Source organism: Schistocerca piceifrons, chromosome 10, assembly GCF_021461385.2.
Source record: "Schistocerca piceifrons isolate TAMUIC-IGC-003096 chromosome 10, iqSchPice1.1, whole genome shotgun sequence".
NCBI lineage: Eukaryota > Metazoa > Arthropoda > Insecta > Orthoptera > Acrididae > Schistocerca > Schistocerca piceifrons.
The window spans coordinates 96,006,149-96,029,855 of record NC_060147.1 but is presented as its reverse complement, the minus strand read 5'-3'; the positions used below and the strand labels follow the sequence as shown (position 1 = coordinate 96,029,855).

At 40.9% G+C, this 23,707-nt stretch overlaps 1 protein-coding gene across 4 annotated transcripts in view; it reads right to left on the bottom strand.

The window, feature by feature from the left end:
- LOC124719038 (protein CREG1) overlaps nucleotides 1–23,707 on the bottom strand; it is a 52,229-nt gene that overhangs the window by 2,005 nt on the left and 26,517 nt on the right. For all 4 annotated transcript variants that reach the window (XM_047244707.1, XM_047244706.1, XM_047244708.1 and 1 more), the window contains exons 3-5: nucleotides 10,715–10,869; nucleotides 9,482–9,601; nucleotides 560–638 (exon numbers count right to left, since the gene is read on the bottom strand). In XM_047244707.1, the coding sequence (XP_047100663.1) occupies nucleotides 560–638; nucleotides 9,482–9,601; nucleotides 10,715–10,869 (354 nt within the window). The remainder of the gene's footprint in view (nucleotides 1–559; nucleotides 639–9,481; nucleotides 9,602–10,714; nucleotides 10,870–23,707) is intronic.

Below are 23,707 nucleotides of genomic sequence, written 5' to 3'. Positions count from 1 at the left end.
TCCCAATATCTACATGTTACAGTATTTCCTGTCCTGAAATACTGTTATGTTATGTTTTCACATTATTTAGTGTAACTGGTGTAACTGTACTGAACTTAGTGCATCCAGCCACTCATGGCTGTGGCTCAGTCTGGTAAAATGGAAAAGAAAGACAAGACAAAGCACATGTTTCTAAGATGGCCCAAACTCTTTGCCTCTGTATATGTCTGCTTGTGTCTGTATATGTGTGGATGGATATGTGTGTGTGTGTGTGTGTGTGAGTGTATACCCGTCCCTTTTTCCCTCTAAGGTAAGTCTTTCCGCTCCCGGAATTGGAATGACTCCTTACCCTCTCCCTTAAAACCCAAATCCTTTCGTCTTTCCCTCTCCTTCCCTCTTTCCTGACGAGGCAACCGTTGGTTGCGAAAGCTAGAATTTTGTGCGTATGTTTGTGTTTGTTTGTGTGTCTATCGACGTGCCAGCGCTTTCGTTTGGTAAGTCACATCATCTTTGTTTTTAGATATATTTCCCTCTATTATATTTATATTTTTATTTACATAGATATCAGTTTGAGTGTTACCTGGAGGCCAAGTCTTCATTACAGGGTGTCTGCTGAAAAGAGCATTCTGAGCAAAGGCCAACTCAGCTGGGTCCTTCACCTGTGGAAGAAGCATATTTTTTGAGAAAGTACTTTATATGTGAACATGTACACAGGTAGGTTAGGGATGACACTAAAATCAAATGAAGACAAACTAATCTATTAGGTGGCTATAGGTAAATGGATATCTACAGAACACAGATTAAAACTGTGTGCCAGACTGAAACCCAAATCCAGATCTTGCCTCCAAAAGTTATTGAATGTCGAAGGCAAGGCCCCAGTACATTACATAGTTTTAATCTGCTGAGAAGTTTCAAACACTTCACTGCACAGTGAAAGATTCATTCTGAAATCTACAGAAGTCCTTTGAGAAGGCAGAAAATTTAGGTTCTTTCTTCCATAAGGCCAAGTGCCAAAACTGAGTTTCACCCTGTCCCTTTCATTCCATAACACACCAGCAACAACAGTCAGTGGAATCAAAAATGAAAATTCTTCCAAGAAAACTATGAAATTGAGAGACAGAATTGCAGGCCAGTACTTGAAAAGGAATGACGGTACTGCTGATAAGACACATATAAAAGCAAATAACCTACACTGGGGAGAGCATGGCCTTCAAATCCTAGGCTTAGAGGAAGCTATATGTTGGAAGGACAAGGAACACTTGTCCGAGTACCTTGTCTGCCGTTTTTAACCTTGCCCAATCTATTCTTTTCTCTACCAAAAGGAAGAGAGAATTCAGTCATCCAGACTACACAGATACGAGGTGTGATCAAAAAGTAACGAGAATTTTTGATTTCACATGCTTTACACATCTGAATTTTAAAGTTCTTTTGTCTGTTGGTACACACGTTTTTGAGGTATGTTTGCATTTTCATCTGTTTGGAATATTTACTTTATTGCTGATAACTGAAAAGGTTATATGTGTTTTCAAGTGCTCGGCAAAATTTTACTTTCCAAAAAGATGGAGGAATTAAGTGCAGCACACCATTCTAAATGTTGACTGTAGCTTTCGGTAAATCTACTACGAGCAAGACACGAATTTATGAGTGGTACAAACATTTCAAAGAGGGTCGAGAAGATACTGAACATGATGACCACCCCTGATGCCCTAGAATATCAATTATCCATGACAATGTGGAAGAAGTAAAGAAAACAGTTCTGTAAAATCATCAATAAGAGAAGTTGCTGATGGCATTGGCATATCATTCAGCTCATGCCAAGCAATTTTTTCATATGTTTTGGGCATGAAATGTGGAGCAGCAAAGTTTGTTCCAAAATCGTTGGACTTCAACCAGAAACGGGATCACACACACATTGCTCTGGAATTGCTAAATCAAGAAGTCAACAACAATCCAGAACTTCTGAAGAAGGTTTTAACAAGTGGCAAAACATGTGTACGAGATCAAAACCAAGGCCCACTCTTTGCAATGGAAATTGCATGTAGAGCCAAAACCGAAAAAAGTTCGACAAGATCGATCATGTGTGAAGGTTCTTCTCACTGTATTCTTCAATTACAGTGGGATAGCACATCATTAGTTCCTGCCTTACGGTTGTACAGTCAATAACAAATACTATTTGGAAGCTATGCACCATTTGCATGAAGGAATCCAAAGGAAACAACCAGAATTGTGGCAAAACCACTCATAGAAATTGAATTACGATAATGTTCCTGCTCGTGCATCAGTGCTCATTCATGTAAACACAGACCACACTATTATGGAGCCACCAAAAACCATAAAGTTTCTTCAGCCACAGTATCTGCCGGACACAGCTTCTTGACACTTCTCTCTACTCCTCAGGCTGAAAAGAACCATGAAAGGGCATTGCTTTGCCACCACTGATGATATAAGAAAAAATTGCTCAAGGAGCTGAACACCACAATGAGAAGTGTGTTCCGGAAGTGCTCCCCAGACTGTTAATAGCACTGATACAAGTGTGTTATGTTTGAGGAGACAAAGTTAATGGCGACAAACAAATAACGATTCTTTAAGAGAAACAAAAATTCCCATTACTTTTTGATCACGTCTTGGACACACATCTGACAAATAACAGGTCAGTGCTAGGAATAAGTAAACAATTTCCACTAGGCCCTACAGAATAAGTATTATGTCAGATGCTGCCACTAGAGGTCGCTCAGTAACATCAGTGTATCCTCTCCTCTCTGTTAGTACTGGTCAGAACCATGTGGCCTAGGAATCCAGTCTAATCTAAATACATCTAAAAAATAATGTGGCAAGTGCTGTACACCCTTTCCTTAGTTACTGTAATAACAAGACAATTTTTATGAATATATGAAATAAAGAGAAAATGTTCAATTACATATCTGAGATGATTCGTTGTGGCATTGAAAAGCAAGATTACAAACACTCTGCACAACTTCAGCAAAACAGACACGTCGACTAACCTTCAATGATCATCATTCAGCATATGTATGAAAGACAAACACAAATTTCAGAATAAGATACTCTGAACACCTAATGCACTGAAAAGTGGAAACACATACACCACATTTACAAACAGCCTCATATAACAGAATCACCATCCTACTAGAATGCAAACAACAGTAAGTAGTGATGCTAATTTTTAGACAGCTAACATCAACCTAACACAGCTCAAAAAAAGATCCACCGCAGTAACACAATTCTTCAAAATTTACATACATCACTTTTGTCACTTTGACATATGATATTTTGATGCTATAATCTAGGGCTAAATTTTCGAATGGAGACTATCTGCACGACATGCTACATTTTAAGTATAGACATAAAAATGAAGATGATGATGTCTGGTTTTTGGGGTGCTGAACTGCGCATTCATCAGCGCCCGTACAAATTCCCAACCTTTGCTCAGTCCAGTCTCGCCACTTTCAAGAATGATGAGGACAACACAAACACCCAGTCATTTCAAGGCAGGGGAAAATCCATGACCCCGCCTGGAATCGAACCTGGGACCCCGTGCTCGGGAAGCGAGAATGCGACCACGAGCTGCAGACAAAGACATGAAAATGAAATGCCATAGAATATGTGCATTGTAATGTAAGAAAATGTTCAATTAATTATTATTAATTTTTTAAGTAGTTCAAAATGTGTTGTTTCCAATAAAGTAACGATTTCACACCATAGATTTCAAGCCACACCCCTGTTATTGCTCTTCTCATCACCAGGATGCCACAAATTTGGATCTTTCTTGTACTAAAATGTTCTCACAATTCATGTTTTGTGTGTGGGAGCATTGTGTGGTATGACCAAGGAAAACAAACTGATTTTAGTTTCACCTGTTGTTGACTTAAGTTGTATGTTAGGTAATGAGGTTGGCTGCCTGAGACTGCTCACATACACGCTTACTGATCTGAAAAGTTTAGCCAATTTTGTTCATCAGCGGAATCCACAAACATCAGTGCTAATGTGACAGCAGCCTAAAAGCACTGAGCATTTTTGTTCAATACACCTTCATCAATCTTTCTTATCTTCTGCAATCCCCCCCCCCCTCTTCCACCCCCCTCCACCTACCCTCTTCAACTTTTTTTTTGTGTCTTGTCCCGCACTGTTGATATACTTTTTCTACCCCACCATCTTTCCCTATCCATCAGTTTATCTTCTTCTTGCCATTCTATTCATTTATTTATTCTTCCCTTTATTGCCTATGTGTGTCAACTGTATTGAAATTTGGAGACTACCTCCTTTATTTGTGATTTGTAGATTGTTATCAGTGAAATTGCTAACTTGTCAGTTTTCAAATATTGTCCATGGTTGGCTTCACATTGTAAACTTCCACACATTGTCTCCTGCTGAATGTGCCTTAACCCAGTGTCCTGGATGATTTCTCCATGTAACCAAAATCTATTTTATGTGACCTCTTGATCTTTTTTTTTATCAAATGACAACAACCCAGGTCATAACAATTAGAGTAATACCCCAACTTATGCTACTTTTATGCAAATCCAAAGTTACACAATTTGTCTGTCTCAGTACTGTGGAACTCTATTCCCCACACACTGTCCACATTGTGTTCGGTTTATGACAGGTTCGGACGTGCTTTGTGCAGACTTGATATATCCACGAGCTGGCTTGATTGACAAAAACTGCTGGCCTCACTGATACATTCTAGCTATGTCACCGAGAAGAAGCAGAACTGATTCATTGGCATCAAACAAGAAAAGAAAATTATTATATCTTTGGAATGTAAAGTTAATATTATCAAAGACTTAAATGCAAAAATTAAAATGTGTTAATTGGCAAAGAAGTTTGATCTACTGGAATCATAAATTAGTACAGTTATAAAAGATACAGAAAAAAACCTCAAAGCTGTGAAAGTGCCCATTCTTTGAATTCAATTATCATTCATAAACATAATGATATTATCACTCAAGTTGGTTAAGCCAATTCAAAAGTTGTTATAATCAGCACACAGCATCACAGAAAGTGGGAAGGTGGCAAGAGATGATAAAGACTGTGTCGCTGTATCCACAGAAATTCGAGGGAATGACAGGCAATGACCGTCCTAACCAAACCACATTCAACATAGATGAAACTGGTCTGTTCTGGAATAAGATTCCTAAAAGAACTTTTCTCGTGCATGAAGCAAACAACTTTCCAAACTTCAAAGCTGCTGAAGATCGATTGACAGTGATGGCTGGCACGAATGCACAAAAGTGGTGGTGGCAGGAATACAGCTGGTGATTGTAAATTAAAATCTTTCTTAATTTATAGCTCAGAAAAACCACGAGTTTAAAAAAAATACGTCTACATATGGGTTGCCTGTGATTTGAAAGTCAAATGCTACAGATTGGGTGACAGCTTCCCTTCTTGTGAATCAGTTTAGTCATCACTTCATACACGAAGTTGAGGTTATTGCCCTTTACTAAAAATTTCATTTTATGTGATGCTATTAATCAACAATGGACCACATCATCCTCCTGCAACAATAAGCCCTTTATTAAAGGCTTTTGGAAGCAATTCAATGTTTTGTGTGCTGTGAGAATTGTTGGACAGTCTTGGAATGAAATTTCACAAAAAGCTTTAAATAGCACCAGGCAAAAAAAAAAAAAAAAAAAAAAAAAAAAAAAAAAAAAAAAAAAAAAAAAAAAACCTAAGTCCATTCCCCCCCCCACTCCCGCCCCACTGAAACCCAGGGGATCAGCACCCAGATCCCAATCAAACTGATAAAGTGACTGAAGAACTGGTCGATTTTGAGGTGGTTTCTGATCATGTTCAAGAACTGCTGAATTGACATAATCAGAAGCTGACAATTTATGACCTTCAGAAATGCGTGAGCAACAGCAAAACATTGGATAACCTGATTCTTTACACCCACTTCACTCAGGAGATCAAATGACAGTTGCAAACTTGACAGAAGACCTCAGTTCAATTTAAAGAGGGTTATAAATTTTAGAAAAAAAATGAACACCAACTAAACGTGCATTTCTGTTACAAAACAGGGAACAATAAATGTATTTGCTGTGGCCTTCTCCACCAGACATCACGGCGCCTAGAGTATCAGCAACCAAACTGACAGCCTGCAGCCGCGGGTTGCCTGCTTCGCAGGCACACCGAAGCACTACACTACCGACAGGCAATATTGATGAACGGCCACAACAACAACAACACCACAGCAAAGACACCAGCGGCCACCAGGGGCTACCGGCCCACATAGACATAAGGAAGAGGTCGCTGCAGATCCCGGAACTATCTTCACACGCCAAACCACGTGATGGAAAATAGTTCCGAGGTACTCATCCGCCGAAGCGCTATAAAGGCCAGCGCTCGGCCGCACATCGGCAGTTCATTGACCACCAGCAGACGCGGGTAGCTACCGCCCCGGCAGCCCGGCTTGGATCTTCTCGCTGATCTCTGGATTAGGCTTGGTATATCGGAGAAGTCTCTGGCAGAGACTAGTAGGAAATTATTTCAGTTGTTTTCTATATTATTCTTGTATGTAGTTGTGATTCGAAGACGGATCACTGTTTTGTGTTGGTGTTATACTTGAAGAATTTGTTTAGGTTAATTGAACAGTCCAATAAATTGTTTTCAGGCTTTGATCGTTGTTTTCTTCTGCTTACGCAGACATATCAGTATTGACATGCTACGAGGAGATTCTGCATGATAAGAAAGGAAATTGACTCTTCAGATGACATTATAACATTTTCTGAAGCCTTCTGCATCACAATAACTACAGTTTACATTGTTGCAATGTGTAATAGTGTACTGTAAAGATACACTGTGTGATAAAAAGTATCTGGACACCTGGCTGAAAATGACTTACAAGTTCGTGGTGCCCTCCATCGGTAATGCTGGAATTTAATATGGTATTGGCCAACCCTTAGCCTTTGTCACAGCTTCCACTCTCGCAGGCATATGTTCAATCAGGTGCTGCAAGGTTTCTTGGGGAATGGCAGCCTATACGTCACTGAGCGCTGAACTGACGGTCGGTGAGACCTGGCACGAAGTCGGCGTTCCAAAACATCCCAAATATTTTCTATAGGACTCAGGTCAGGACTCTGTGCAGGCCAGTCCATTACAGTGATGTTATTGTCATGTAACCACTCTGCCACAGGCCGTGCATTACGAACAGGTGCTCCATCATGTTGAAAGATGCAATTGCCATCCCAGAATTGCTCTTCAACAGTGGGAAGCAAGAACGTGCTTAAACATCAGTGTCGGCCTGTGCTGTGATAGTGCCATGCAGAACAACAAGGGGCACAAGCCCTCTCCATGAAAAACACGACCACACCATAACACCACCACCTCCAAATTTTACTGTTGGAACTACACATGCTGGCAGATGATGTACACCAGGCATTTGCCATACCCACACTCTGCCAACAGATCACCATATTGTGTACTGTGATTCGTCACTCCCCACAACGTTTTTCCACTGTTCAAGCGTCCAATGTTTATGCTCCTTACACCGAGTGAGGCGTCGTTTGGCATTTACCGGCGTGATGTGTGGCTTACGAGCAGCCGTTCGACCATGAAATCCAAGTTTTCTCACCTCCTGCCTAACTGTCATAGTACTTGCAGTGGATCCTGATACAGTTTGGAATTCCTGTGTGATGGTCTAGGTAGATGTCTGCCTATTACACATTACGACCCTCTTCAACTGTCGGCTGTCTCTGTCAGTCAACAGACAAGGTCGACCTTTACACTTTTGTGTTGTACATGCCCCTTCACGTTTCCACTTCACTATCACATCGGAAACAGTGGACCTAGGGATGTTTAGGAATGTGGAAATCTCACATACAGACGTATGACACAAGTGACACCCAATCACCTGACCACATTTGAAGTCCGTGAGATCCGTGAAGTGCCCCATTCTGCTCTCGCACGATGTCCAATGACTACTGAGGTCACTGATATGGAGTACCTGACTGTAGGTGGCAACACAATGCACCTAATATGAAAAACGTTTTTGCGGGTGCTCAGATACTTTTGATCATATAGTGTAATATGTTGTATTGTTGAGCATTTTATTAAACATTTTCATTGAAAATTACTTTGTTTTCCTTAATCTCTGATCCTAACTGAACATACACTGAAGAGCCAAAGAAACTGGTACACCTGCCTAACATCATGTAGGGGCCCTGCAAGCGCGCAGAAGTGCTGCAACACAACGTGGCATGGGCTCGACTAATGTCTGAAGTAGTGCTGGAGGGAACTGACACAATGAATCCTGCAGGGCTGCCCATAAATCCATAATAGTGTGACGGGGTGGAAATGTCTTCTGAACAGCACGTTGCAATGCATCCCGGATATATTGTTCATTTCTGGGGAGTTTGGTGGCCAGCAGAAGTGTTTAAACTCAGAAGAGTGTTTCTGGAGCCACTTTGTAGCAATGCTGGATATGTGGGATGTCCCATTGTCCTGTTGGAATTGCCCAAGTCCGTCAGAATGCACAATGGACATGAATGGATGCACGTGATCAGACAGGATGCTTATGTACGTGTCACCTGTCAGAGTCGTATCTAGACATATCAGGGATCCCACATCACTTCAACTGCACACGCTCCACACAGTCCACTGCTGACATGAAAGGTCCATGGATTCATGAGCTTGTCTCCATAACTGTACATGTCCATCCACTCAATACAATTTGAAATGAGACAATTTTCCAGTCATCAACAGTCCAATGTCGGTGTTGATGGGCGAAGTGTAAAGGTTCGTGTCATGCCATGATCAAGGGTACACGAGTGGGCCTTTGGCTCCGTGAACCCATATTAATGACTTTTTGTTGAATGATTCACATGCTGACACTTACTGATAGCCCAGTACTGAAATCTGCAGCAATTTGCAGAAGGGTTGCACTTCTGTCACACTGAATGATTCTCTTCAGTCATCATTGGTCCTGTTCTTGCAGGATCTTTTTCCGGCCACAGCGATATTGGAGATTTGATGTTTTACCGGACTCCTGATATTCACAGTACATTCGTGAAATAGTCACAAGGCAAAATCACCCCTTTATCGCTGCCTTGGAGATGCTATGTCCCATTACTCGTGCGCCGACTATAACACAACATTCAAACTCACTTAAATCTTGATAACCTGCCATTGTAGCAGCAGTAACCAATCTAACAACTGTGCCAGATGCTTTTTGTCTTATATTGGCGTTGCTGACCGCAGCACTGTATTCTGCCTGTTTACATATCTCCGTATTTGAATACATATGCCTATAACAGTTTCTTTGGCACTTCAGTGTAATTTGTTTGTCTATCTGCAAGATTAACCCCGAGTTTTGCGAATTTGACTTGCACGGCTATCACTTCGTCCCACCTGTCGTGTACGTCCAGGGTATTACAGTACAGTGTTTAATAACTTATCTATGTGTAAATTCATCTGTTTCTGTCTGGTATCTTGTTATTTCTTGTGCTTTAATTACGTCATGTTTATGCTCAAAACCATACATACTTACCCTCTTAATCTTGCCAGTGAGAATGACTTTAGCACATCTGGGATCCTCAGCATCATACTTTTGCTTCTTGCAGTAGTCAGACTGAGCCAAGCTCATCACCAAACTGCTTCGGTAGTCTCTCTAAATAACACACAACAGAAAGTTACTTACAAGTGCTACACATTTGGAAAAATCTGTAATGTTATTTGCACAAAACTGATAAAGTGGGGAAAGAAACAATTGAAGAAGCCACATTTTTCATGTATCGAAATTGACATCTCACATTGAACATGCTATATGAACTAAAGATACTTCAATATCAGATCAGATAATAAATGAAAATGTAGTGAATGGAGTCAGGGAGAAAAACGTATGGAACAATTTGAGTAAGAGGGATGGGTTGAAATTATTTATTCTGAAGCAGCATGGAATAGTTAATTTGGCTGTTGAAGGAAGTGTGGCCGTAACAAGTTGAGAGGGAGATGAAGGTGTCACTACAAGTAATCAGGTGCAAGTGGCTGGCAGTTATGCAGATTATAAGAGTGTAAGATAAATTAAAACAGTTGTCTGTGTCAGTCAGTTTCTATTTTCTCCCAAGACACGTTTTGAGGGCTTACACACTTATTTTCAGCTGGATCACAGGATTACTCTACTTTTTGTTTGCTGGATGTAGTTAGCTGTCAGATTTGAGTTTCAGTTTGCTACAAATCTACATCTACAAAAAGGTATAATCAGCCCTTGTTAATGTATTATGGTATGAGGACTGCTAATTTTAAACAATAATGAAGCTATTTACAATATGTAAGACCTCAAAATGCTTTGTCGGAGAAATGTTTACAACATCATGTAGAGACTCTTGAACGGGCTGTGCCCAGTGTACAGAAATTTTCCAGGATGTTACACTACAAACACAGTTACACAGTTCATTGTTTGTTCATGATTCTAATAGAAAATTAGCAAAATAATACCCAGGCAGTACCGGGTTTGCCAGCTGTTATGGTTGTGTGTGGCTGTAAAAAAAGACTAAGAGGGAGTGAATAAAACTTTAGTAAGAGTTTTACATTTTAAATGTATGTTCTTAATCATTTTTACCTTAATAAATCCCATGATATTCTAATAAGGATGCTAAACCTGCACTGTTTTCACCAAAATCCTCATCTACAATTACTGTGTTAGACTTGCACACAAATGTGAATTGAACAGCTCCCTTCTGATCTGTTTCAGGACAGGAGATTAGACAACTTGTGTACTTACCATCAGGTCCTGGACGCTCATGTCCTGTGGGGTGAGATACATGTAAGGTATCCCCGAACTGCTGTCCACTGGACCGTCGCTCACAGACACGATGTTGTTGAACGGGTAGCTCCACGAACCGGGCATGGAGGAGATGGTTGACATGGCTGCCCAATCTAGAAAAGGGAAAAAAAGTTAACAAAGATCTTAGTGGACAGCTGATCACTCAGTCACTTGCACATTATGTTCTGTAAATTCCATCATGGAGGAGAGACTTCATGGGTGCAGAGTTGTTAATAGCCAGGAACAGCACTGGTTAGTATTGCTCAACTCAAGCTGACAAGTACAGGAATTAACTTCTAGATTACTTTATGTATACAGGGTGAGTAAAGGAAGAAGTAATACGCATTTTATTTCATGAATGGTCTGACGTATCGAAATAAGGTTTTTGTAAATTGATGATACCCAGAGCAGCAGATGATACTGTTACATGTTTAATTCTCTTAACTCCTGTATCAACTGTACATTGAAGTAGGTACAGTTTTTCAGATGGCATAATGAACTTTTTTTAACATCATTCCACAACTCGTGAAAAGATGAGAACAGTGACATTACACTTGTTAATTTGGCACTGAAACATATTGCAAAAGTATCTGAGAAATGTGCTAAAACAGAAAGACAAGGTGGCCACAATTGGCTGTTGTTGCATGTAGCCAAGGTATTACATGTTGCAAAAAGATAGGCTACACTGCTAAAATAAAACATGTTTCTTCCTAGCCCTACTTTATGTGACATAGACAGAGGATCAGCTGCAATTGCTGCAAATTGACCTATATATTAATTTCTAGCAAATAAGAAGGGCTTAGGAAACTATTTCAAAGGTGTGAACCTAACCATTTTTAAATAAAACAGCTTTTATGGAAAAAAAGTAAACACTTGAAAAGGATGAGAACCACACTTGGCATTATTCACACCACAGTAACCAATTCTGGGCAACTCAACTTGAGGAAAGTTTCAACACCAACACCAACAATCATCATATTACTATACCTGTTTCGTACATGAGCTTTTGAATTAAGTATATCGTTCCAGTTTAAAAACTTCATTTGTTTCAATATCTTAGCTGAAGAGTCAAGAGAAAGAACGACATGATGGTATGGCTTTATTAGCCAGGAGATGCCATCTAGAATGGTTTCGCCGAGAAGTACAAGTCTTTCTATTAGACAACACTATGGCAACTTCTGCATGTGATGAAGATAAGAGGAGTGATGAAAAAACACACACACACACACACACACACACACACACACACACACACGCGCGCGCGCTCCTAAGCTAATTAAATTCCCAACTCAGGAACCAAACAAGGGTCCCTGTGGTCTAGAGGCAGCAGCACTAGCTACCAGACCACGAGCTGTATGCAGTTAGGAAGATTAAACATTCAACAAAATTAGGTACCCCTCTGCTTACTATCATTCGCTGAAAATCACATCTCAATACCTTGAACACTTCACATAATAAAATGAATGTTGCTACTTATATTACACACTTTTATCTATCTCACCACTTCAGGAGGTGAAATATTTAGCAGTGCCAACAGACACATATACACAGAAAAGTACAAAAACCACCCTAGCTTTCAGAACTTTTAGTTCTATCCTCAGGGAAGAACAGTTATTATTGTTGTTATTTTTATTTATATGAAAAAACAGCTACTTGTAAAAAGGCCAGTGCTCCTCCTCTTAAATCACTCAGCTGCTGTTTCTATCTAATGCTTCAAGCTAAGCATTTATGTCTTTCTATCTAATGCTTTGAGCTAAGCATTTATGTAATTTTAAGAGCATCACTATCAGCTGTCAAGACCTAAATCAAAGATAAAACAGAATTTATGTATCAGAGTCCAAATATTCTGATAAATTGTAGAAGCAGTAATTGATAAGGTGCTCTTTCACTGTTTTTAACATATGGGCATTTTCAATTCCCTCCCTAATGCCTACCAGTTTCCTGTACCAGAGTATCAAAGTCATCCCACTCACATTTCTCATTTTGAATAACTACTTCCATAATTTACTTGTTTAAACACACTAAAGAAAAAAGCTGTGCGCATTCCCAAGGAGGGTTTGAACATTGTAGTTCTTTACCAGGCATGACATATTGGAGATGGTACACACCTATCTTCTAAGGCTGGAGAGTCTGAATGGTATGCACTGACAACGTTCACACTGTCTTACAAAGCATTCTACAGTATCTTGCCAGTATTCTGTTAGTTAACATGGAGTTACCACTACAGTGTCTGCTTGTGAACTGCACTCTTTCATTTGTGTTTTGCAGAAAAACAACTATCTGCTGTCAATATCTGTTGGGAGTCAACCTTTAACTATAGGGAACCACTATAGTGACATGTGATGATGCCCTTTTTGCAATCTGCAGTGTTCTGGAGACAGTCACAGTGTTATGACTGACATCATCTTAAGACGGCTCCCTCCTTGAGTCGCAATTGGACCCCATCACAAAGACCCTGATGGAATACTATCACTACAGCAGTGTTTGTGCAAGGTGGGTGCCATGTTTGCTGAGTGATGTCCACAAGCAGTAATGGATGAATTTGGCCAGAATGTTTATGGAAATGCATCAGACAAAGGGAGATCTGCTCTTCAACTGGGTTGTCACTGGGCATGAAACCTGGGGCAATCATTCAACCCTTGAGAGAAAACATCAAGAGCACTGTGTTGAAGAAACCTGGCAAAAGTGACCCAAAAAAAGGCAAAGGTCACTCATTCAACAGCAAACGTTATGACAGCCACCTTTTGGGACTGTCAGCAGGTGTTACTCATTCACAACCTGCCTCACAGCACCAAAATGAATGCAAAAAAGTAGTGTAATGTCCTGAGGAAAATGCTAGCTGCTCTCAAAAGAAAACATCCGAACTTTTGTTTCACAAAGTTCTCTTCCTTCATGACAATGTTCGGTCTTATAGAAATCCAATGACCCAGGTGGAGCTCTCAAGATTCAACTGGGAAGTGTTTCCACATCCTCCATATTCACCAGACCTTTCCCCAAGTGCTACTGGTTTGCAAAAACTGGTCACATCACCAAAAATACTGGGAAAAACAAGGTGACAATGTAGAAAAGTGGCAGAAGCACTGTACATTGTCAATTATTTCAACTGGATAAATGGTGTGTAATGTTTATTATTCGCAGTATAGCCCCATTAAAGTGACCACTGCCTATGTTTGACGTCAAGGTAAAATAACCATCCACATATGTCAGATGGGAACTCCAAGGTCATCTTCGAGGTAAGCACTTCAACACTGATGATGTCACATCAACAGTGAACAGCTGGTTAAGAGCACAGGATTTGAGTCACACCAAAAATGCTTGGATAAACATGGTGATTATGAAGAAATGTAACAGAAGCACTGTACAATGGCAATAAAATTATTTCAGCATGATAAATTGTGCATTTTTTTTAATTCTAAAATAATGGAAACTTACTTATTGAATGCTCCTCATATAAGGGAACATACAGTTAACACGTTTGTAGTCTGGCTATGAGCCATATGCTATAGGCAACTAAGTAGTATGCAGGACTGAATTTAATTAGAATACACGGATGGAAGCAGAAAGTTACAACAAAGCAATTCAGTTTACTAGTGTGTCAGGGGCTTAGTCTAGCGAAGAGAGATCCTATAAGGGGTGTACTTTGCAACCATGTTGGCATACGCATTAGAGACTTGAACAATGTCAAGAAGATAGAAAAGTAGAATCAAAACCAGTGAAATTAAATACCTCAGTAGTACGTCATGGGAAAAAAAAAAAACACACACACACACACACACAGGGGGGGGGGGGGAGGGGGGGGGGGAGGGGGGAGGGAGAGAGAGAGAGAGAGAGAGAGAGAGAGAGAGAGAGAGAGAGAGAGAGAGAGAACATTAGGAAGTAACTGGCAGCGAGAAGTTGGATGACTGAATGACAGGATTGAGGAAAGTATGTTGAATTGCTTTGGACATGTGAAGAGAATGAAAGATGGAGGAATACCAAAGTGAATGATGGAGGCCAATTCTGAGGACAAGAGGGAGATCTAGATCAATATGGACTGACTCTATGAAGATCAGTTTAAGAAGAATTCTGGACTGTAGCAAAAAAATTATGCAGAGGTACCACAACGTCCCAACCCAGACTGGTGCAGATTAAGGGGGAAACAAAAATGACAACGAAACTATTAGTCTTCAACACTAGCCATGTAACTGGAGATAAATTTAGTTTTTTTAGCATCTATGGAATAGAAGGAGTTGTCCTGAAGATATTATTTTAGGCCAGATTTAAACATTGTCAGACATATTGATTAATGGGCAAATGATCAAATATTTCTGAAGCTGCATATTGAACCTCTTTCTGAGCCACTCTAGATTTGGTAATGAGTAATAAAGGTTGTTTCTTGCTTTATAGTGTTGTAGCTCAAGATTGTGAAGGATAGTTTCTAAAGAATTTCATTAGTGAATATACATATTGTGAGGAGAGGGTTAAAATGCATGAGCCTCTGAAGAGCTTCCTACAAAATGATGGGGAGGGCACCACATACTGTATTCACTGCTCACTTTCGTGAAATAAATACTTTACGCTCATGTTTTTCACTTTGAATAACAACTTATATGATTTCTTTTTTAAAAAGACAATTACATATAACCAATACTCAATGAAAAAACAGCCAAATATCTGGCTGAGGCAGGTGAATAACTATAACATAATGTGTACAAAGATTACAAAATTAATTCTGGTTTTATGCAAAAAGAATCGTGTATGGTCACTGAGATAATAACAGTGAGTTCCTAATGAGTTTTGCATTAAATTTCAACAAATGTGATGGGAGTATCTTCAAATCTTCAAGGTGCTTAAAGCCGCCAAATAAGGTGTGTGTGTGTGTGTGTGTGTGTGTGTGTGTGTGTGTGTGTGTTTCAATAAGATAATATTAATGTATGCTAATTGCATCCTTTTTCAGTCAAAATGGCAGATCAATAGATAAACTACTTAATAAAACTTTACAAGACCTTTCAGCTACTGAGTAATAGTCACTACTGACAGTGGCCAATCCATTAAATTACATTACACTTGCAATGCCTGGCCTATGTTAAACTTTATATAAATATATTCTGTGAGTGAATGTGAAAAGTCAGGGGCAGAAAACATACATAGCCACAGAAATACAAGAGCTCTGTTAAAAAAATTATATGATGAGGGAATACTGTACACAAAATGAAAATGTATAACCTGCACTGCTTTAATGTTTCACAATCTGTTCATAAATTCTCTTGAGAGAGAGAGAGAGAGAGAGAGAGAGAGAGAGAGAGAGAGAGAACTTGCCAATACTGTCATGCAATTGCCCAAGAATCTGGTTGGCAGCAATTTTTGGAGTCATTGTGCTAGAAACACACAAAGCTCACAGCTTTAATTAACTTGGCTCCTAAACAAAATGTAAGGTTATTTTCAGGTGCAAGATTTCATTTTATGGCTTTGGCACAGAAACAAAGCTGTTCATTTGGAAGACGTTAACTTGGCATAGAGTGCATTATCTTACATCGTTCCATCAACTGACTGCAATAAGTTAACACCACATAATAATGCCCAAGGCTCTGCCAAGGAAACATGCGCATAAATCACTCGATATGGGAGATAAACTATACATGCACTTGCCAAAGAAAGAAATTTAAAAGGGGAGGGGTGGGGTGGGGGAGTTATTGGAAATTTCATGTAATTTACATGTCTAATAGCTCAATGCATTCAACTGAATGAACTGCAAAAATTACAACCAAATGCTGTGGACAGCAAGAGACAGACAGATAGCTACAGCAACAAAGCAATACCTTAAGTTTGTTATGACATGTGTGTCCCTAGATTCGAGATGGAACAGATATAAAGTTCCATTTTTTGAGTAAATGGAATAGGATCTATACAAAAAGAGGAAAAAAATATTACTGCTGTATCAACAAATTTAATTATTCATAAAATTAAGAGCCAGTAATTTTTTCTAAGCAAGTATGGATATACACCAGCACTTTGCAGAGACCATGTGATATTAAATCTTATCTCTCAATTTTATGTACTGCAATCTCTACATCACTTTCTAATGTTCACTACCATCGGTAGCTGTAAATAATCAGGAGCAGTCCTAACTCATTGCTTTTTTGCGAGACTATGTACTTTTTCTTTTTACCTCCAGAGGACTCTGACATCTTTGAGTCTGTGAGGAGTTAACAGAACTGGCATTGGCTTATCTTGAAATTTCATGGCAGATTCACAGCCTTGCATACAGAAGACAGATTTCCCAAGCTAAGACTGGCCATTCCTCTTCAAAATACTGGTAACCCTGTTACTGTCTTCTCCTTATTGAACACATGTGCGGATTCATGAATCTTCATGTTGCAGTACACAAGTATGGCGTACTTTCAGTGCCTATTGCTGCAGTTTCCTCACAGATGACAACAACACTGAAACATGAACTGTTGTCCATTTTACTACCCAACTACGATGATACTGCACTTGGTCTTCCACGGCCATTATAGAAAACACTTGATGACATTACAGTAAACAAAATCTCCATCAACTTTTTCAACTATCGTACACATTATAGAACTCCTAACACCTTCATGAGCAAGTTGGCTGGTTGTTAAAATAGCAGAACACATTCTTACCTGCTTCAAGCACACAGGTAAACACAAGAGCTGACTGAAGTGCCCTAAAGTCCAGGAGCAATAACATTGTGGTCGACTAATACAACAGCCTCACAGCACTCTTAACATATGGGACGCCAAGTCAGCAGTGTGTCAACCTCGCTTCATAATTCCACCTCCAGTGCAGTAAAATAAGCAGACCTGAGACATTATTTATATGCACCCACCCAACCACCGGGGGTATCCAGCACTGGACAGAGTCGTGTGGCCCAGGGGTCCATCATAGGGATCATTCACTTGAGCCATTTGGCAACCAGAACATCCACCTATTTATCTGCTCAGCAGCTATTGCTTGTTCATCAACTGCTGCTTGTATGCTGACATCTGGAGTCACTTGTGCTGCCCCAGTACTATGTCACACTCTGCAAGTCGATACAGGAGCCAAGCAGAAAAGTTGTGACAGCTGCTGAAGCCGAGTCAGCGTCAGTTGCATCCAACAGAGTTTTATCACGTATCAGACGCCACTAGCCGAGTGCTGTTGTCGCACAGGTCAGGTCCTTGGGCTGCTTGCCGTGACCGACATGCCACCATCGTTTCACTTCATGTGACCCAGAGGTTGTGCTTGCAGTATGTGTGGGCATACCTGTAGTTAATAAAAGAGTGCTATGCTACAGTTGGCACCTTGCTGACTTGTTCCTGGCCTCCACGACAGTCTTTCAAATATGAAACACCTGAATGGGGAGCAGCTTTGCCGTCATAACCAAATGAAGAAAGTTCGATCATTCAATTCAAGCTTTCACAGCCACAATTAGCATTCTGGGTAAATTTAGCTGTATGAACATTAGGCTGTGGCACAACTCATTTCTGTGCTTAACTTTTTGTATGCTGATGCTGGAGACATCATCATGGTCTACAAAGACTCAGATAGCAATTTAAAACTTAAACAAGCTCAGTGAGCCAAACAGTTTACACATATCCTTGCAATTTGTCGGCCTTAGTGCTAAATAAAGTAAACAGCATCAACTCCTCCTCACTACATGTTCTGAAAGACACATTGGCATGATTCTGAGCTGACCCAGCCCAGCCCAACCTGTGCACTAATATGTACAAACATTTCAGTTTGCTGAACTTGTTTCAATTCAGAACTGCCATCTTAGTCCTTTAGCCTCCGATGATGTGTCCATTGGACTACACATCACAGGCTGTTACTCAGGTGTGAGCAGTGAACACAAGGGTTTTTTCATTATTATTGTTTTAAAAAGATTAGGCAACTCTCTGTCCAATCAAGAAAATGATAGCTGTAGGGAACCGTGAAGTATTAGTGTAAGATCAAAAGAAATGCCTCCCACAGGTGTGAGAGTATTAAAATCCTAATGGTAAACTGCCAAAACACTCACAACAAAGTGCTAGAGTTTAAAGCACTCGCGAAAAGCAGCAAAAGCTCACATAATACTAGGTATAGAAAGCTGTAGCAGAATACTGTGAAGTGATCTTTCACAGAACCCAAAGAAATTCTGGTTGTATGTAAAGCCTGTTGGTGGCACCAAAGTTAGTGTCCAGTCCCTACTGAATGAGATAGGAACTGAAACAGTGTACCAAAGCAAAAGCTAAAATGCTTAACCCCATTTTCAAAAGTTCCTTTACAAAGGAAAACACAGGAAAATTGCCCCAGTGTAAGCCTTGTACCACTGAAAAGATGAATGAAATAAGTGTTAGTGTCAGTGATGTTGAGAAACAGCTGAAAATACGAAAAACCGAGCCCAGTTCTTGGAAACAGGCACAGGTCACACCCATATACAAGAAGGGTAGTGGGAGTGATCCACAGGACTCCCATCCAATATCCTTGACATAGAATTGCTGCAGAACCTTAGAACATATTTTGAGCTCAAACAAAGTGAGGTTTCTTGAACAGAATGACCTCCTCAGTGTCAGCCACCGTGGATTTCGAAAACATCGATCATGTGAAACCCAACTTGCACTTTTCTGACATGACATACTGAAGGCTTTGGATCATGGCAACCAGGAAGGTGCAGCGTTTCTTGATTTCTGAAAAGCATTTGAGTACCGCACCTATGCTTATTGTCAAAAGTAAAATCATACGGGGTATCGAGTGAAATCTGTGACAGGATTGAGCACTTTTTTGTAGGGAGGACACAGCACATTATCTTGGATGAAGAGTCATCATCAGATGTAGAAGTAACTTCAGGTATGGCCCAGGGAAGTGCGCTGGAACCACTGCTGTTCATGTTGTATATTAATAACCTTGAAGACAATGTTAATAATAAAATCAGGCTTTTTGTAGATGATGCAGTTATCTATAATGAATTATTATCTGAGAGAAGCTGCATAAATATTCTGTCAGATCTTGATAAGATTTCAACATGGTGCAGAGATTGGCAACTTGCTATAAATGTTCAGAAATGTAAAATTCTGCACTTCACAAAATTAAAACATTGTAGCCTATGAGTAAAATATCAATGAGCACTGCTGGAATCGGCCAACTCATACAGATACTTGGGTGTAACATTTTGCAGGAATATGAAATGGAATGATCACATAGGTTCAGTCATGGGCAAAGCAGGTGGTAGGTTTTGGTTTATCGGTAGAAAAATGGTGAAGTGGAATCAGTCCACAATTGCTTACAAATCACTCAAGCAACCAGTTCTAAAATGTTGATCAAGTGTGTGGCACCTGTACCAGATAGGACTAACAGTGGATATTGAATATATACAGAGAAGGGCAGCATGAATGGTCACAGGTTTGTTTAACCCAATGGAGAGTTGTTATATCCTAGCCAGTAATGCCACCCGAGCCCGCCGCCAAAAGGTTGGCAGCATCAAAGTCCGGACGCCGTCCGCATAAGCAGCGCCAGCGAGACAGGAAATCGCCGCAAGTCTGCGCGCGCCACCGCTGGCTTCTGGCTTCTTAAGCGCTGGAGTCGCGAGCGCTAGGACAGTTCTGTATTCGCCGCTCAGTTGTATACTCGCCACCGAATTGTGTACTTGCTAGTCAGTTGTGTGTTCATCGCAGCAGAGTAGTTGTTTGTAGTCAGCCGTCACTGACCTATCCGCTCCGACTCGAACTAGACAGATTTCTGTAGACACAGAGTTCACTACTGTCTGTATCTTCATTAATAAAGATAAGTACCAACTTTTATTTAATCAGAGTGTTTGGGTTTTCATCTTTCTGTTCACTGTTCCAGCGGACCGGTCGGCCCACTATTGAAAGTGTGGCGGTGACTTCGTAAGCCGTTTCTACAGCGAATTGTTTGTCGCCACGAACACCGCCACAAAACTGGCGACGAGGTCTTCCGAACTCGTGTGCAGGGCTGGTTCAACTTGTTCTTGTTATACTAATTATAGCGATAAAATTTTGGGGGCTGGTTTAATTTGTGTTCACTATGTCTGCCGAATTACAACAGTTGATCTTGTTACAGAGTCAGCAAATACAAAGTCTGGTGGAAGCAATCGCCAAACAAGCGGCTAATCCTCCAACACAAAAGGAACAAGCAGCACCACATTTCCATGCTTTTGATGCATCAAGAGAAGAATGGCGAGAGTATTTCGCGCAGTTGCAGGCGCACATGACAGTCTACAAAATCACAGGTACTGAGCGGCAGCTTTATTTAATTTCCACTGCAGGCGTGGAAATCTATCGACTACTTTGTAAGTTGTTCCCGGAATCCCAGCCAGAAGCTTTAGACTATGACGTTGTTGTTAACAAGCTTGCTGAGTATTTCGAGTCGCGAGTTCATGTGGCAGCAGCCAGATTCAAGTTCTTCAGATTAAAGAAACTGCCACATCAATCTAATAAACAGTGGTTAACAGATTTACGGGGCCTCACCCGTCAGTGCCGATTTAATTGTGTGTGTGGAGCTTCCTACAGTAATGTCATGTTACGAGACGCTATTACTCAAAACATTGCAGATTCTCGTATTCGTGCTGCTATCTTAAAGTTGCCTGACCCGTCATTAGAGACTGTGATGAACATCATTGAAGCCCAAGATACTTTTGACTATGCTGAGTGTGAGTTAGATCAGCCATGTATTTCTCAAATTGCCTGTGCTAAGCAAGTTCTGTCACGCCCGCGGCCCCACCGGCAGAGTCAGACTGTAAACACTAGCCGGCCGCGTCATGTTAAACACATTCGTCAGCCACGTGTGCAAAATGATAGAGTTAAGTCTTGCCCTAAGTGTGTTCTTGCTCATCCTCGTGAACGTTGCCCGTTAAGAAACGCGGTTTGTCACTTTTGTCAAAGGAAAGGACACATCCAGACTGTTTGTTTGCGTAAACGCATGAACAATTCTAGTGCTGCCCAGCCCATGGATATTCATGTTCTTCAAAGCCAGCCCGCCCAGAAGGTCGCGTTTAAAGACTCTTCCACGGTTCGTGTGGGTAATAAACTTGTTCGCAATAAGCCACCCACCCAGCCCTCTGCTATGCGACCCAAGCGTAATTCAAACGCTGTAAAAAGTAATGTACAGACTGCAAGTGAAGCAGGAGTTGTTGTTCCACCCGCCCAACCCACGAGTTGTCGTAAGCAGCGAACACGCGCTAAACGCGCTGATTTTGTGTCTTCCGCCTCCACTGCACCGATCCAGAGACAGTGTAATAAACTATTTGTGAAGCTACTCATACAGGATAAGACCTTCAATTTTCAATTAGACACTGGTGCGTCTGTGACTCTCATAAATAGTGCTACGTATGCGGCTATCGGCCGCCCTAAACTTTCAGCGGCAAAACATTCTTTGGCTACTTATAGTGGAGAACAAATTCCTGTGTTAGGTGTATGTAGCGTTCCAGCCACATTCCGTGGCAATACAAAAACAGTTTTCTTCACAGTGCTCCGCGCTACAGACAGCGTAAACATTTTCGGATTAGACTGTTTTGACTTGTTTGGCCTGTCTATCCAAGACAATGTGTTGCAAATTAATTCTGTTGTTGTTCCTCAAGACAGCATAACCGCTTTGTGTAAACAATACAGTGACATATTTAAAGACGAACTAGGTTGTGCTGCGAACTTTGCCGCTCATATTACGTTAAAAGATAATGCTCAGCCTCGATTTTTTCGTGCTCGTCCAGTGCCTCACGCCCTCCGGGCACCTGTAGCAGATGAACTTCGTCGCTGGCAAAACAACGGTGTTATTCAACCCGTTTCAGCGAGCCAGTGGGCTTCTCCCTTAGTTATTATAAAGAAACCGTCTGGCAAGTTACGTTTGTGTGCTGATTTTAAGTCGACAGTTAATCCTCAGACTGCCATTCATTCTTTTCCTTTGCCTAGACCGGACGAGCTGATGGATAAGTTGGGGAAGCTCGTTTCTTTTCCAAAATTGATCTCCGTGAAGCATATTTGCAATTGCCCCTCGACGAGCAATCACAACAGTATTTTGTCATAAACACGTCGTTGGGGTTGTTCCGTTTTCTGCATTTGCCTTTTGGTTGTGCATCAGCTCCAGCTGGTTTTGAGCGTTTTTTGTCACAACTTCTGGCTAATATGCCATCGTGTTGCAACTATTTAGACGATATTGTTGTGTCCGGTCGGACGCCTGCTGAACATTTCCGTAATTTGGAGTGTGTGTTTAAAGTGTTGTCTCAGGCAGGCCTACGTTGCAACATCGATAAATGTTCATTTTTCCTTACGGAGCTGGAGTATCTGGGACATGTTATTAATGCTAAAGGCATTCATCCCTCCCAGTCACATTTAGCAGCTATTCGTGATTTGCCTGCCCCTCGCAATCTGCATGAATTGCAAGCAGTTCTTGGCAAATTGACATATTATATTAGGTTTATACCTAATGCATCACAGATTGCTGCACCGTTGCATCGTCTCCGCCGTAAGGATGTTCCGTTTGTGTGGTCAGCTGATTGCCAATCAGCCTTTCAGCAGCTTAAAGAGGCTTTATTGAATGATCGTTGTCTGGTCCATTACGACCCTAACAAGCCTCTGGTGTTAGCTTGTGATGACTCTTCTTTCGGCCTCGGTGCTGTGTTGTCTCACCGAGTCGGTAACACCGAACGTCCTATTGCGTTTGCATCTAAATTGCTCAACAAAGCTCAGTGTCATTATAGCCAATTGGACAAGGAAGCGTTGGCTATTGTGTTCGGTGTCACAAAATTCCATCACTACCTCTATAGTAGACCATTCTATTTAGTAACAGATCACAAGCCCCTGACGTCACTGTTTCATCCGTCTAAACCAGTTCCTCAGCTGACAGCTCAGAGACTACAACGTTGGGCTCTTTTGTTATCACAATACCAGTATGAGATACTGTATCGCCCTACAGCTCAGCATGCAAACGCTGACGCGCTTTCTAGATTGCCGATTGCTGCGGATGATGTCTTCGATT